Source organism: Apodemus sylvaticus, chromosome 11, assembly GCF_947179515.1.
Source record: "Apodemus sylvaticus chromosome 11, mApoSyl1.1, whole genome shotgun sequence".
Classification (NCBI taxonomy): Eukaryota; Metazoa; Chordata; class Mammalia; order Rodentia; family Muridae; genus Apodemus; species Apodemus sylvaticus.
The window spans coordinates 36,647,480-36,664,892 of NC_067482.1; the positions used below are offsets into that span (position 1 = coordinate 36,647,480).

General features: G+C 43.8%; 1 protein-coding gene across 1 annotated transcript in view; it reads right to left on the reverse strand.

Annotated features, from left to right (window-relative positions):
• Positions 1-17,413, reverse strand: part of Spata18 (spermatogenesis associated 18) — a 29,908-nt gene extending 12,495 nt beyond the window's left edge. The window contains exons 1-6 of the mRNA XM_052199698.1: positions 17,327-17,413; positions 9,383-9,488; positions 9,131-9,246; positions 7,675-7,781; positions 2,112-2,207; positions 326-523 (exon numbers count right to left, since the gene is read on the reverse strand). Of these exons, the coding sequence (XP_052055658.1) occupies positions 326-523; positions 2,112-2,207; positions 7,675-7,781; positions 9,131-9,246; positions 9,383-9,488; positions 17,327-17,413 (710 nt within the window). The remainder of the gene's footprint in view (positions 1-325; positions 524-2,111; positions 2,208-7,674; positions 7,782-9,130; positions 9,247-9,382; positions 9,489-17,326) is intronic.

Consider the following 17,413-nt stretch of genomic DNA (forward strand, 5'->3'; position numbering starts at 1 on the left):
CTGTAGCGAAATAAACTCTAGTCGCCCGACACAGGACTCCTGGGCTTCTGGGGAAAAGATCCGCATCTTCTGGAACATGAACTAGCCATGGAAGAGCCGGCTCACACACGAGCCTGCTTTCAAAGCCAAGACATCCCATCCCGGTCATAGCTCTCAGCCATTTTTCCTGGATAGAGAGATGCAATCCCAAACTGGACGCCGCCCAGGCCACTGGGGTTTCATTCCACCCCCTCCTGTACTCTCTGGCCGTGCAGACTTTTACTACTAACTCAGAAAGGGGAAAAAAATCGAAAGCATTGAAAGGAACCACGAGAGTTTGTCAGACCTTCCCTGGAGACCGTTTTTTTCAGCAGACAAGACAGCTATCTCGTCCTTCAGATTTTGCAGGTGTTTCTCATAGTTGGACACCATGTCTTGGGGCCGTTGGTCTGCGGCCCGTTTGCCGGAAGCTCGGCGCGCTTCATTGCGACGATTCTCCGAGCTTTTGTGGCGGGCGTCCTCCTGGGCTTGCAGAGTTTTGAGCCTAGCGACGGAAAACAGATAGATGTGAGAGGGAAAGGAAATAAAAAAGGGGGAAGGGAATACTTTTTAAGAGGTGGGGGAGGGGAACAGAAAAGGAAGAAAGGGATGGGAAAGAGAAGGAAGCGAACAATTGTCTCCAGTCAGCATGTCATTGTCACATAGGAAAACTCTCTAGAAAAGGTCTGTGAACATATACAATAAGCAAAGAACAAACTTGCAGAGTCAGGGATCCTACCCACTTCTACGGCTTCCTGGGGGTTGGGGGGAAGCTTCCTGAAAAAAGGTTATTCATGTGGGTCCCCTGAGAACAGAAGAGTGTTTCACAAAGAAACTTATCTCTATTGAACAAAACTCCAAAATCCATTGACCTTCAAAACTTAGGCCAACGCTGGTGTAATCCTTTCCCCCCACCAGCTCGTTTCTTGAACAGTGTGAAGGAAGACTAGCTGGAGTGACACTTAATGGAGCATGAAGTTACAAATGTTAGAAACAAAACTGGCATCCTCATTAAGATCCAAAGAGGTGTGACCACTGTAAAACAGAAGCAAAAGCCCTGAGGCCCTGCAGTGACAAAACAGAGAACTGAGAGAGAAAGGAGAGAAGAGGAGGGGCTGGTTAGGGTGGAGAGAAGGCAGAAGCACTGAGGGATTTAAAGGTGCATGAGAAACAGCAGAAGACAGCTGGATAATGCCACTTACAAATTCAAGATGGTGTGTCAGCCAGGATGAAGGAGGTCAGAATGGGGGGGGGGGGGGAGAAGTGGGACCCACAACAGCATCCTGATAAGCCTCCAGAGTTTTCTAGAACAAATAGACACTAGAACATGTATGGAGACTAAACTAAGGTAAAATATGTGTGAGAAGCATCAAAAGGTATGTATATGTGCCTGTGTATGTGTGCATGTGTGTGTGCATGTGCATCTGTGTGTGTGTGTGTGTGTGTGTACATATAAATATACTTCTTACTTGCTTCTTTGGAGGTGAAAGGGAGCAAAGTTAAGATTCAGGAAATCAAAATTAAGAAAAGATAAAGGGCCTGTGTTCATCGTTCCTCTACAAAAAAATAATCAATAGGAACTTTAGGAACTAGTCTAGAGTCTAAATTAAGATTTAACAAAAGCTTATTCCAATGTTGCATGCAATGTTAAAAGTTAGTATCCAAGAAAGTATTCAACATGGAAAAAAATGCTAAAACAATTGAAACTGGTGAACCCATTTGAAACTGACTTCTGCATTACTTTTGTCTCAGTGTTCAAACAAAATAATGTAAAAAGGTAGAGTCTGAAACCCTAGAGCCTCTACACTGCTCTTTAGTGTTTTGATATATTGTTTGGAAGAAATAGCAAGTGGAATCCGTAAGTGCCACGAAAGTGGCAGGGGGTTCTTAGGTTCCTGGATACTATGCTACGCTTTAGAAATTCCTTGTAGTCAATAAGACATTCTTGTATTGAGAAAAGGAAAGTAAATATTCATAAAAGTCCTAGTTTGCAGGGAAAGGCAATTCTCATAGTGTAATAAATGACTGAAAGGCTAAACTCGGTGTCTCAGTAGCAGCTGCAAGAATTCGATAGGTTTGTTTTTTTTTCTTACTGCTTTTTTAGCTGATTTATCTCCTCCTCGGCAGCCAGGAGGGATATGGTTGATCCGTTCTTGCCTCCTTCAAGAGTCTTTCCACTTTCAGCCAAACTGTAAGAAAAACCAGTAACTAAAACCAGATCTTTCCCAATTGGCAGTTTCCAACTCGAAGCACAGGTTTTTCTAGGGAACTTCTGACTTGTGTTATAAATTCTCCTTAAGCAACATCGTATTCTCAGCACTCAGACCACTGCAGACAGTATGATGGACTCGGACAGAAACATGCTATCGCCCCTTTCTTAGTCAAACACAGAGAGCTTACAGAGCTAGTCCCTAAAAGCCTGTGGTGAAGGGTAGGTAAATGCAACTCTTCCCACTCAACCCATTTATGTCATCTACCCTTCCCATGCAGTTCCCAGGTAGCTTCTCTATGTAAGATCTCCATTTCACACTCTACACCAGTTCCTGTTCCTACTGTTTTTCACTGTGGGGCTGCATTTATCTTTCTAGTACTTTTTCAACATAAAAATAGTCACTCATCCATTATGGTGATTGATTGTGGTATCCAACTTGACCATATTAAGTAACACTTTGGTGAAGTACGTGTTTGGAGGTATGTTTATGGGGATATTTTCAGAGAAGATTAACTAGAAAGGGGGGAGAATGAACTTTAACAGAGTCAGGAGCCCATGGGCTAACTTAGGTGGGGAAAGAGAGACCCTCTGAAGGCCAGCACTCTCCTCTCTCTGCTTCCTGATCTGTGAAGACATGAGGAAGCAGCCTCCAAATGCCTCCCACGCCTTATCCTTCCATCATGCCTTCCCGTCTGTGATAGACTGTAGCCCCCTAAACCGTGAGCCCATATAGACATTTTCCACTTTTCAGGTGTTCTGGTTAGTTTTATGTCACCTTGCCAAAAGCCAGAGTCCTTTGGGAAAACAGAAGTTCCATTGAGAAAATACCCCCACCAAGATTACTCTTTGAGAGCCCAGCTCAGTGTAGGCAGCGCCGCCTTAAGGCAGGTAGATGACATAGAGAGCAGGCCGAGCAAGCTATGAGGAGCAAGCCACTAAGAAGCACTCCTGCATGGCCTCTGTATCAGCTCCTGCCATTAGGTACCGTGAGTTCCTGTCCTGACCTCCCTAAATGATGTACTTCAAGCTGTAAGATGAAATAAGCACGTTCCTTCCCACATTGCTTTTGACCATGTGTTATCACATCCATAGAAACATCACATATTTAGTCACAGCACTGATTAAAGTAACTAACTCCAAAAATTGGTCCTAAAAAGTGGGGTCAGTGCTGTGACTATACCGCCATACTCATATAGTCATGGAACTGTTTAGTGAAAATAATAAGGAAGAGTGTGAAACTGCCGGATGGAGAAAGTCCTATAAGGCTATCAGGCTTATATGGGCCTCTGGGAGTTCAGAGGACCAGAATGGAGATATGAAAAGTGTGGAGTGTGGACTCATGGATGAGATCTGCTCGCAAGGTTTCAAACTAACAGGGCATTATGGGAAACTGGGCTAGAAACCAATTCATGTCATTCTGGAAAAAAAAAAATGTGGCTGCTTTTTGTCCATGCCCTGAGGCTGAATTTAACAGTGCATAGTTTGTTTGGTAGAAGAAATTTTAGGACAGTGTCCTGTTGAGGTCGTGGCATGGCCACTGCTCACTGTGATCCCCCAGGTTTACAGTGAGAGTGGGCAATGGAGCATGAAGACTGGATAGTGCAGTCTTCGTCGACCTGGTTGTAAGGCTGCACCCAGAAGTGTGCCGTTTAGTGCAGGGAGAGGGGGCAGGGCAGAGGGTGAATTAGAAGCCAGATAAAGTTGAAGACCGGGCAGATGGAGATTAAATACATTACCACCATTAAAGAGAAACTTTGGGTGCTGCACAGGGACCATACAAAAGGTGCCGAGAGGACAACATCCCAGCCAACAAAAATCCTGGGTATGCTAATACAAATTCACTTGAAAGGAGAATGCCCAAGAGGACAAGTTCTTCAAGACAAGGCCCTACAGAAAAATGGCTGAATGCTTAATGTGTGCCCAGAGCTCAAGTGTGGTAGGCTTGATGTCTGGTTAGAAACGCTACTGGGAGCCTGTGGAGTGCTATTGCTTGGAAGATTCTGGAGCATCACCTTCAATGGGACATGAAGACTCTGCCCTTTCTCTCTTCACTGCTCAGCCACTATGAAGTTAGGAATTGTACTTCACTGCGAACTTCTGGTCATGATATCCTGCCTCATCAACATCCCAAGGTGAAGGGGCCCAGAGACCGTGGACTGAACTCTAAAACCATAAGCCAAAATGACTTTTCTCCTTTGAAGGTATTTATCTCGGGTATTTTGTCACACCCATGGAAAGCTGACAAGCACAGATCTTCACTTAGAGAATGAAGCAGACTGGGAAATACTGGGATCAAGAATCGCCACCAACCCCACATATCCCAGGCAATGGGTCACTAGCTAAGTGTGAGCCCACCTGACACGACCCCTGAGGTCAGTGTCTCCTCTTCCACTGAGTGTCATTCACAGTTACCTCAGACTACTAAATACGTTACACATCTTTACCCTCAGCACCGTTAGGTCCCCGTGACACAAATCTTTGTGAAAGATGAAAGATGAAATGAATGAATGGATAAACAGAATGTCTAAAGTCTAAAAGGGCGACTTGATATGACTGTGGCAGGTTGAAGGGAAATTAGCTTGTTCTAAGAAAATTTGAATCTGTTACAGATCTTAAAGATAAATATGGGAAAAAAAATGACTTTGTTTTAATCAGGAGAGAACTGAAGAAAATGAGCAGTAGCCAAGAAAATGGACCAAGAAGAAAAGTGCAGACATGGAGAGGAAATGTGTCCCCTCCTCATATAGAGCATGGGGTACACTCACACCTACACACTCATGGGCACGTGTACCAATTTAATGTGTTTGGATGGCATGGGACATAGTAAAGACAGGCAGAGATACATTCTTCACCTAGGAACTGTTTTAGTCAAGTTAATGTATTTTATTTAAATAGTTTATGGTGGATTGATTTTTTTTAGCAAATTTCTGAGATAAAGGATACTCAGATTCCATCATTTGGGAGATCTGAAATAAAGAACAGAATAAGAACCAAAGAAGTGTTTAAACAAAACTAGGCAAGATAGGAACGCGGCAGCATGCATCTCCATGAGTGTAAATGCTTCTGGAAGGAAAAACTGAGTCCCTCAGAAGTGATCAAGAAAGTGGGCGTGTGAGATGAAAGGGTCCTAGGTGTGGTGGCACTCTCCTTACCAAAAGAGCCAGTCACCAGTGTGATTTGAATGAGAGTAGCACCCATAGGCTCACATATTGAATATTTAGACATTAAAAAAATGGCGTCATTTGGAAGGATTAGGACCAGTGACTTTGTTAGAGGAGGTGTATCACTGGGGCTTGACTTTGAAGTTTCAAAAGCCCAAGCCAATCCCAGAGTCTCTGTCACTTCCTGCTGCCTGTGAATCCAGGTGTAGAACTCCCAGCTACTTTTCCAGCACCACGTCTGCTTGTGTGTTGCCTTGTTCTCTGCCATGATGACAATGGACTAAACCTCTGAAACTGTAAGCCAGCCCCAATTAAATACTTTCCTTTATAAGACTTGCCGCAGACATGGTGTCTCTTCACAGCTATAGAATGCTGTCACAGCTATAGAAACTGGCTAAGACAACTCATTAAGAGTGGCGTGAGAGCCATTCAACTCACAAAAGGGAAATAGGAAATACCAGACCCATCTTCACTGGCAGACATCAAAACTCAACCAATTCCCAAACCTTTCCTTTATAATTAGAGAAAACAGAGAACCCTCATCATCTGAAGCAGCTTCCAGCTAATGTTCCAGGAAATGGAACCAGACAAACCCCCATTCAGAAGCCACCAGCATAAGACACTAGTGCCCACAGGGGGACCGAGTCCACAGGGACCACAGGGCAATACAAGAAGTGACTCACCTTCAGGATGCCCAAGTACAGAGCGGGGAGAAAGTCCCATAAGAGGCAAGCCATCCCAGAAGGGAAATGGTCCTTGGAACTTAGTAGACGCTTTATACAAAGAGGACTGTGATAAACAAAATAAGCCTAGAAATGGCTGATGGAGGGATTAGCTAACACAGGTTGAAACGCATCAGAGCCCTTCAGAGGAGCTCATCTTTTGTGTGTGTGCATTTGGCTGCTGCACAGATGTGTGTAAAGGTTTAAGCACACAAAAGCATGTCTGGAGTCAAGTGTGTCAAATGTTCACAGAATGAGCTAACATAACTTCCACCTTTACATTTCTATTTCTACATATTTGAGAAGAAAATGTGTACTTTTTTTCCCACTTAGAAAGAAAAAAATGGGAATTTCATCAGAAAAAAAGATGGAGAAACACACACAATTCCACCCGACTTCCTTGCTGTCCTGTCCTGGGTAGGAATGAAATGGATGCTGAGGGTTGCAGTTTTGGGTTTTTTTGTTGTTATTGTAATTGAGCGTGTTGAATGGTGCCTCATATAAATTGCTTGCCTTCTTCGAGTTCAGACCCAAAGTGTGAAATTTCATTTCTTTGCAATGATTCCAGAAGCTTATCCTGACACTGTTTTTTCTGCTGCCTGACATTGCTTAGTGTGTGTGTGTGTGTGTGTGTGTGTGTGTGTGTGTGTGTGTGTGTGTGTGTAAAATAGCTAGTTATTCCAAGATATAAATGTTCCCTTAAAAGAGGGCTACAGATAGATACTGTGATGGTCAAGGTTGTTTATCATCTTGGCAGCATCTAGGAGATAAGTCACCTGCATGGGGGCCTTTATGTCTTATCTCTGTCTCTCAGGAGGCAGTGGTAGGGAGGTCTCTGATTTTAAGGCCAGCCCTGGTGTACATCTTGCTCCCCCCCAAAAAAAGACCAAAAACAAACAAACAAACAGATGTAAGGCATGCCCTGTGAGGAATCATCTAGATTAGGGTAAACTGAAGCAGGAAGACGTAACCGCCAGAGTAAACGAACGGGAGAAGGAGCTCCGTGTTCATCTGTCTACTGCTTAACTGTGGGTGCAGCTGCTCCCTGATTCAGCCTCCAGGCCTCCTCTGCTGGGATGGACTGCATTCCTCAAACGGAGCCAAAATAAACCCTTTCTCCCTTACACGACCTGAATGGTTTCCTGTCAGATACTGTGTCTCAGCACAGAGAACAGTAACTGCTAAGGTGTCTCTGTCTCACTCATGGTTCTCCACTGCTCACTGGGCCTCGTCTTTTTCCCTCCTTAACCCTCTTCCTTCTGCATACTCTCTGACAACTAACAGATTGGTATCTAATGATCTTTATTTCAAGTAGGTGCTGTCAAGGAAACAATACAGACATGTGAAGAAGCCACACTGTGTGTGTATATACGTATCCATATACATATATGCGAACACGTGCGCATGCACACACACGCATGCATGCGTATATGCAGGTGCACATGCACTCATTTGCAAACACCCACATTTTTTCATAATCCATTATTCTCTTTCCACGTTTAAAAAGTAATTAATTTTAGAGCAATTCCTTTTGAGAAAAGATAACTTGCGTTCCTCTTACTCGTCTTGAACCTGGTTTGGTTGACTCTCTAAGATCGATTCACTGTCTGATTGCTGTTGGTCCGGGTCCAAAGAAGTGTCTCTGGTTTTACTTCTAAGCTGGAAATCCTGGAAAGAACAGAGAAAGTAATGTAGACATTGAAAATGACATGAGCAGATGACAAGAACATTGTGCTAAGCTAAAGAAGCCGTACGCGGAAGAGCATGGCTCCGTTTGTGTGAACTTCCGCAGCAGGAACCCTCAGTCCAGAGTGACAGAAACCAGAACAGTGGCTGCTCTGAAGGTGGCACAAGGCAGGCTAGGAACAGGGGTGGGGGTGGCAGCGGGGTGCCGATGGTGTGTGGATCAGTACAGGAATGAGCAGTGTGCTTGTTCCTCGTTCAGAACGCATCTGCTGTGGGCTTCACTGAATATAAATTACAACTTGATTTTAAATGAGGACTGTAAAACACCATTCTATACCATCTCTAGGACCAGAATAAAAAGTTTGAAGCACAGTCCTAACCTCAGCACCCAGAATAACACCCACAGGAAGTAAAACTCTGACCAGCCTAAGTCCTCAAAAATATTAATGACAACTGGCATCTCTAGGCAGAGAGGAATCTTAACAATGTGTCAGGGTCTCTGCAAAGAGAGAGAACTGTTTTGTCTCTGTATACCTACCACATTTTTAAAATTGGGATCCCAATTTTACCATTAAATTGGGAAAATTATTGTCGCCTTTGGCCAGTAAGTATATGTAAACATAAAAATTTACAACTTTTCCAAGGTCTGCAGAGAGTATGGGTTTCTCTCCAGTTTGGTTCAGTCCTTCAGCTACTGTTAAGTGGTTAGAACAGCCCACTTTAACTACTTCCATTTTTCAAAGAACTCTATATAAACCCATTTAAACATTTGGAAGCAAAACTACTGGCTACCATAGTATACACTATAGCTACACTGTCTCTCTCTCAGAGTACACAGGTTGGAAGCTTGAGCTGGTGTGGCCAGGTAATAGGTAGAACCTGTTGGGAGAAGCAATTAGAACACAGAAGGCCAGATGTTCTCACAGGACTCTGGCTGGTTCTCAAGAGACTTGTTGAAGGAGCAAGCCTGGCTCCTCCCACATTTCCGGCTTCCTGTCTTGCCATGTGATCACTCCCTCCCAGACATACTGCCACCAGTGTAAAGCTGCCTCCTGTGGGATGTCCCCTGGAGTCTGCACCATGCTGCTTGGTCTTTCAGACTCCAAAAATGTACATCAGTCATCCTGAGGGAGTTCAGCATGACAACAGGGAACATAATAAGACAGATGCCTTAATTATGGTGTGTACTGTGGGAAGTTTAGATGATGCCTAAAAGCTAACACTGACCATTGCAAGTTACCAGTCCCAGGCCCAGTGAGGACACTTTGCTTAGCTGTCCCATCTTGAACGTTTCCGTTTCATTGTGCTGTGTGATCCTAGGGCATCCCTACCTGTATAGGACGGATCTCAGTCTCAATAACTTTCCCCATGTTTACAGAACTGAAGGATGTCTGCAGCAGAGGCAAAAGGCGACTCTTGATCGTTTCCACGCCTTCATTATGTCCCCCTAAGAGAGTGAACAGTGAAGATCAGCAGGGGTTGGTTGATGGGAAGGGATCTGGGCCAGAGGACACACATGCAAGAAGCATAGAGCAAACAGAAAGAGAAGAAGGGTGGGGTGGGGGAGGCTGGGCAGCTCGCACCTTCTTGGGCTGTCACTGTGAGGATCCCAAAGAGTTGTGCCTGCACTTTGGCAACTTGTTCGATGAGTTCGATGCAATAATTTAGATTTTGATCACAGGAGTTTGTCTGTAATGTCAAAACAAAAGATATCAGTACAGTCTAGTTTCTGGAAGCTACTACAGATAGACAGGAGCCTGTGTGATCCAGTGGCTACTAGGATCTGACAGGCTCTGGTAGAGACTGCTGGGCACCACCAAAATAAAGTGCCCTGGACACATGGCTAGGATTGAATTGTGTGACCCACGCAACTCTATAACTGAGTTCAATTCATGGTCTGGGAAGTGGTATGTACCATGACCAGGCCTGGCAGAGAAAATCACCTGAGAAATCCTGTTTCTGGATTTCCAAATTTACCAGCTAAATGCAGAGGAAGCATCAGAAACTTCTAAGGGGAAAGGGGAGTGTGGAGCTGTAAGACCCTCTCTATACTGGCTGGTTTTGCGTGTCAACTTGACACAGGTTGGAGTTATCTATCGCAGAGAAAGAAGCTTCAGTTGAGAAAATGCCTCCATGAGATCACTTGACACAAGCTGGAGTTATCACAGAGAAAGAATCCTCCCTTGAGGAAATGCCTCCTTGAGATCCAGCTGTTAGGCATTTTCTCAATTAGTGATCAAGGGGAGAGGGCCCATCATGGGTGGTGCCATCCTTGAGCTGGTGCTCTTGGGTTCTATAAGAAAGCAAGCTGAGCAAGCCAGGAGAAGCAAGCCAGTAAGGAACATCCCTCCATGGCCTCTGCATCAGACCTGCTTGAGTTCCAGTCCTGACTTCCTTTTGTGATGAACAGCAATGTGGAAGTGTAAGCTGAATAAACTCTTTCCTCCCCAACTTGTTTCTTGGTCCTAATGTTATATGCATGAATAGAAACCCTGATTAAGACCCCCTCCCCCAAAGTTTTTGACATGACAAAACACTGGCGCTGAACTGATAAATGTCTATGAAGGGTATTTTGTGGATGTGTGAGTCATTGAGGTTTGGGGAATTGTTTTCATAACAATGATTCTACTCAGTAGAATCCTGAAAGATAGAAAAAAATAAATTCCCTTATGAACTGAAGATGCCATTTACATCTCAATACAATTGCTGCCTTGTTTGCCTGCTTTAACAATTAATTCATCGTGTACTTAAAGTTTAGTTTCTATCATTATATGTGCAGAGTCAACAACTCCTCCATTAACAGCAAGAAGAGACTGTACTAGGCCAGGGATACAATGGGGAGTAAGGCAAAAGGATGTCCATGTCTACTAGCTGAAAAGCAGTAGGAGGGAGTGAGAGGGCCATCAAGTCCACTGAAGAGCCGCCATCTTGAAAAGCTGGAGAAGAGTTCTGAAGCCTGTGAATACATTAAGTCAACTAGATGGTTTGTGGGGACCAGGTGGCCATATTGGATAAGGTATCCTTTCAGCATGGAACACTAGAAGACCATGTGGGCCTCTTAGTTTATTTTCAGCTTGGATCATTATTTAATGTTCATAGCTAAACCTCAAATCTATTCCAACACTGAAAAATGGACAGAACCACAAGCAAGCAATAAATCCTGTGGGTTCAAACTACATAGATTTATGTTGGGACTATGCACAAGTTACCCAGCCTTGCCAAATGGGCCTATTTTCCAGCCCAAACAGTAGAGATGGTAATACCCTGCAGAGTGTCAGGAGAAAGAATCTAAACAAACCATACCCAGCCCTTCAAAAGGCAGAAGGTGGCTGTGAGATGGTATGTAGTATTGAAAAGGGTTAGGGCTTAGGAATCAGGCAACCCTGGGTTCAAGTCCCATTCTCCACTAATGAGATAAGTTCTTTTAAGAAAGAACATTTAAATGATATGCTCAGGTTTAGAAAGCAATTGACTTTTTGAGCTAACTTCAAGCACAGATCCTAAGTTAGAAGAGTGTCTGTGGTATCCCGCTACATGCTTTCATGTTGTGCCCGGTATCCAAAGAGGCATTTGTATATACAACACAAATATTCAAACAGCATATCCCAAGACATGTTACAACATGCCCAGCTCCCCACACAAAGCATTGCATAAGATGCTTGAGTTACACATTATCCAGTCAGCCCCACTATCTGATAAACAGAAAAAAGATAGGAATTAAATGCACTCTGTTCAGAGCACAGAGTCTACAAATTCATTCATTCACTCATAAGTCCAAGACTCCTAGTCTACCTAGAACCTTGGCAGGCCCTGTGCCAAAGTTGTTTTTAAAATTAGACATGTTGACTTGGATGAGCTCAGCAGTTGGTGAAGTAGGTGGAGAACGAGATGTAAATGGGCTCTAAATAATCATCCCAGACTGTATCAAGTGTTCTGTGTAGACAGAAACCAGGAGCTGAATAAAACCAGCTCTGAGGATGGGGAAAGGAAAGAGAAATTAGGAGGGGAAAAGAAGGAGAAAGTGGAGGGCATCTCAAGAGAAGGAGAAACACACAATAGTAAGGTACATCTTGAGAACATGTCTCCTTTGTTCAAAGACTCAACAGAAAGCCTGAACTGGTCACAAGAAGGGTTCTGGGCTTGATCCACTTTATGAAAACACCAACAGGGCAATAGAGGGCAGGTGATCACCTGACAAGGTCTCAAGTGCTCCTTGATTTGCAAACTCATTGTAGGGACAGATCTTGCAGAGTTCACATCAGAGGGACTCTGGAGGAGATGTAGAATGTACAGGACAGTGACTAGGTGCGGGGGTGGAGTAGGAGAGTAAGTCTGAAGGGGAGGTCAGGCTGATGGATGTTGAAGGATGAAACTCCATTGTTAATCATATCTACATCAGCTAAGATTCCATTGATGCCAGCATTACCTAAGGGCAATGAGTTTGGGCTTTGGCAGTTCAGGGACCCTCAGATGGAAATAGAAATGTCTTATGAGAGTCTCTAGCTGAGCCTCTATTCTCTCTCAGCACATATACCTTACAGAAGGATCCTCAAAACAACCATATACCTTGGCAACCTTTACCACCAGAGACTCAACAACACAAGAAAGCAAAGTTAGGTCATTTGAAGGGAAGCTGACGCAACTAGGCTCTACCCTGCTCCCCACAAGCTCAGCGTGAGTCATGCTTCGTACTACAACTCCGTGAGAAACAAGTAGAAAAGGCATCTGTAACTCTGAGAGGCAGGATTGAGGGTGTGGCTTTGGATAGGAAAGAGTGGAAGCCCATAGAAGTGAGGTCACAGGGAAGAGACAAGATGGGAAGAGCTTGCTCAGGTCAAGAAGGAGGACCATCTTGCTGAGTCAGAAGTAGGCTGAGGAAGACAGGACAGTAAGAGCAAAACTGATGGTGACCAAAAAAAGAAAAGAAAAGAAACGATGAAGAGCCAAGACAGAGAAGCAGAGGGTGGTTCTGAAAAAGGAAGAGCAGGTCTCCACTCTGCTGCTCCATGAACTGCCCTCTCTGCCACTCCTTGGCTGCTTGACTATCAGACTGGAACCATAGAACTATGGTCATAGGACATTTCTCTTATGAGCGTCCCTATACAAGATAGCGTTCCATAGCATCGTTCAGTTTTGGTAAGTCTACACTACGATGCTCACGGTCAGCCAAGGGCGCTTTTCTCAAAAGATACTCCCATCATTAAGTGATGCATAACCACCGTGTCTCTGGAAAAGGACAATGACCGGGAACTATGTGTCATTTAAGAGCAATACAAGTTCTCTTCCTGCCCCTGAAGCTCTTCTAAGCAGCACATAGGACACTAGCTATGCTCTCTCAAGGTGAACTGAACCAGAAATGAAGAGCTTCCCTAGGACTGCTCAAGAGAAACATCTTCCCACTGGGACCTTGAGATTGGAAGCCCTACTCATTCCTGCAGCTTGACCTGACAGTAAAAAGATCACAGATAACGTTCTCTACAAGTTTATTGCTTAGACTGCCTCCCGAAGAATGTGTCAGTCTACTGACTGGGGAGTGGTTACAATGGGCAGGGAGTCTGTTTGAATACACCATAGCAATATTGACAGATCTCAACTATAAATACTATTCTATACCAAACAGAAGGCACACCTCAGTGAGATCTCCTTTTGTGTGGTGATGTTTAATACTGTGTGCTTAGCTATCATCTTTAACGTAAGAGAAGAATAATACAAAGAGAGCTCCTCTTATATCACCACCTTCCCCATCAGTCTCACTCATAAATTAAATATCCCGGTCTTCCCTGGGGCTAGGGCCCCATTGATAGAATGCTTGCCTGCCATGCAAAAAGCCCTGGTTCTCTCACTAGCAGCACATAAACTGGGCATAATGGCTCCCATCCATAATCCCAGTGCATGAGAGGAGAAAGCAGGAAAATCGAAATTCAAGTTCATTTCTGGCTACATAATTAAGTTTGAGGCCAGCCTGAGCTACATGCCTTTTTGTTAAGAACAAAAACAAAAACAAAAACAAAACACATTTTCTGAATTATAATGTACTTGTATTATTAGTCTACTTTTAAAAATATCATTTATAGCAAGCTATAATGGTGTATGTCCGTAAACTCAGCACGTTCAAGAGGCTGAGGCAGAGTGATTGCAAGTTAGAGGCTAACCCGGGATATAACGAGGCCCTGTCTCAAAAACAAAACAAAACAAAACAAAAAACAACAAAAAAAAAACTTGCCATCTATGCTATCTTGAGGATACACTATAAATAGTGTATTTACCATTTGCTACTATAATTATAGAACACACTTCTTCAGAGTCAAGTTTAGTCCACAGGACTTTGAGGGAAAATGGAAGTACCTCAGAGGGAGGAGGGATTTAGGCCAGGACTGACTTACTGAAGGTACTCTAACATAAGGTGAATTTCAGATGACATCTTCAAGCAGTAATTGTCTTTAGAATTCAACTCTGCACATAGGGTGATTCATGCCTTTTGCAGAAGTGGCCAACAAAATGTACAGAGGTTGTACCATAAATTTCAGGTAGTTAAATTGCATGCTCTCACATGAACTGTAAGGGGCATTCTTGGTGTCTTTCATCTTGTCTGCTTAATATGTCAAGGATGATTCATTCATACATTCTGTTGCCTCAAGTATCACCTAGCTCCAAACCCTTTTTCTAGAGATTCCCATTTGACCATCATAAGACAACTAGAATGGCCTGGATAAAACCTAATCCTAAGTGACCCTCTTTCTGCATTCAGAGTCTCTCTCTGGCTCTCAAGCAAAGGCTGAACTCCCAAACACACCCCTCACAGCTCTCTGACCTCTGCCCCCAACCCTCTGCCTACGCAGCCTCATCATCAGGTTGTGATCCTCCCAGCCCCCACCAATCCTAAATCTTGCACATGGAGTTTCCTCTACCCTTCCTTCTCTTCTGCAGATTAAGGCTCATCATTAAGATTCAGTTCCATTAGGGAGAGAAGACTTCACAGTTAGAAGCACTGGCTGCTCTTGTGAGGACCCCGGTTCAGTTCTCGGCATTTACAGGACAGCTCACAGCCATCTCCTAACTCTGGCTTCAGGGGAAGACAGGACCTGGTGCCCTCTTCTGGTCTCTGCAAGCACTGCACAAGTGACACACAAGCAAAACACCCATGCACGTAAAATAAATATTTTTAATTAAATATATTCCTCCCAATACTAATCCCCACACTTAGTACAGATAGGCACACCATATGGTCTGAAAAGAAAATGCTGAATATGTAGAGATGCCATGCAAAAGTTAGTGTCAAACTCACTGACTTGTTGGCCAATAAGTATTTGTTGGGTGAATTATTAAGCTCTTGATAATTGCCTCTGTTCCTAGCTGAACAATGATGATAAGCAAACAATATGTATCAAAACCTAGATGTCCTTGAACTTAAAAAGAAGTCAATCTTTAAAGGCACTTGGGATGAGGTTTACACTAAGTTTAGCATCACCAGAATGGCAAAGAGAAGCAGGACCGATTGCTGTTGGTTTTAGTTTTTGTTTTGTTTAGGAGATGGTTGAAATGTTTTATGACACATTATTACATTTATAATATAAATGTGTCCTGCTGCCCATGTGGCCATCAGGAGGCAATGTGTGGGAGTCAGTCTTCTTCTATCATATTGGTTCTGAGGATGAAATTCGGGTCAAGCAAGGCTTGTCAGCACAGAACATTACCTAATGAGCCATCTCGTGTGCCCTAAAAAAGGATTTTGTTTACATTGATGAGGAGGAGGAAGAGTTTCTTGAATGACCCAGAGGACTACTAGATACTTCGAGACTGAAAATAAGCCAAGAAACATTTTTAAGGCTTTAGGGAATAAATTGATATTCATAAAGAACACCAGCTGTCCATTTGGAAACTGTGGCAGTGACTATCTGTGGGTAGTATATAGCTCTTGGATACTCTGGACAACTTTAAGCAAGAAAGAATCAACCTCTGGTAGAGATCTCATCACTTCTCAGTACACAATCCAAACCATAGCAATTGGTTTTGTTTGAAATGTTTATATTTTCAAATCAGGTGTTGCTGCTGTTGTTGTTGCTGTTGTTGCTTTCCTACTGGGTAGCTGGCACTGAGGAAGGAGAAGCCATGGATAAAGAGAAACTAAGGCACAGTACATAACGCACAGCAACCAGTGGTGAATGCAGTGGTGGGAAGCCCCAAATCACGGCGGAGATGAAGAGGACCAGAGAAGGAAACCTCACGAGGCAAGTGAAAGGAAAGCTAGGTCAGGTGTTAGCCCGAATCATTAGCTGGAAAAACTTAAAAGTGTGCATTGTGTTTAGAATTAATCTGAGCCATTTATTCGTTTTCTTTTAACGTTTTCCCACTGGGGGGTGGCTTTAATTGTGTTCATGATTCTAAAGGATTATGCATGACTTTTTTTTTAAAGTTAATTCTAACTAAGCCAATAGGAGTACACTCTGCAAAGTTAACCTTCCAAGCCAACACAGTTTACAGCTTTGTAATAAATGTAGTCTCCTAAAACTAACGTTTTAACAACTAGAGTTCGCTGCAGTGAACATACATCTTAAGGTTTAAGTCAAAATTCCCTGGTACTAATAAAAGCTCTTTGGGGATGACAGGGCTGTGCTTAGCAACGGACCCAAATCAAAACTACACATAACAAGATATGGGATACGTTTAGATGTAAATTCAGAAACAAGATGATCTAGATTTTCTAAAAATGAGATCTAGAAAGTAAGTTTACATATTGTTTAATCCAATCCCAACAATGGGACAGAAAAGGTGCTGAGACCCAGAGTGGCTACAAACGTTATTTGACTAGTTGTAGCCACGCACAGATGGAGAACCTAACCGTCTCTCTGCTGACTGCTCCACGCCTGGGTAAATCTCAGAGCCTCCTATTGAAAACACTTCCATCAAAATGACCTAAGTTCACCAAGAAGCTGTTGAAACACAGTTGAAATGGCATTAATGAAGTTTGGAGTGTGCTTCTGAGTGTCCCGAGATGCTGGTGACTCAGTAATATCTTACAAAAGTTTGGACACCCCCTGGAAGCTGCCCTGGTAACCTAGTTGCCTTGCGCAAACAAAAAGTGCAACCTTTACAAGAGTCCCTTTTCCTATAATAATAACACCCAGGTGGTCATTTAGAAAAGTTCACTCTGATAAGATCCTGGGAATCCCTAAGACGAGAGAGCCTGCGGGAACGCAAGGAGCGGGGAGGGTGCAGTGGAAGGTAATTCCAAAGCAAGCCCAGAGAATGGGAGTGGTTGGCAGCTGCTCCCCTTCCGTTGCTAGGGCCGCGGGTGTCCATGGTTACCGAACACTGGTTAGCGCTCTACCGCGGGAGTCACCCCACCCCTGGCGAAGAGTTCCGACAGACGTGGGACTTTCTTCTTTGACCTGAGTAGGAGTTTGACATCCCAGTTAGGATCTCAAGAGCGGTGGCTTTGCGGAGCAACATCCAAGATGCCATCCCCGGTCAAGGCTGTGCAGAGAAACTAAGCAGAGTGAGCCCTGGGATCTCCCACCCTGACTCACTTGGTAGTCAGCCACCCAGTAGGTGACTTTATCCTGCAGCGCTTGAAAAGATTCGCTTTTGGCCAGCCTCTTCACACCGTCTGCCAT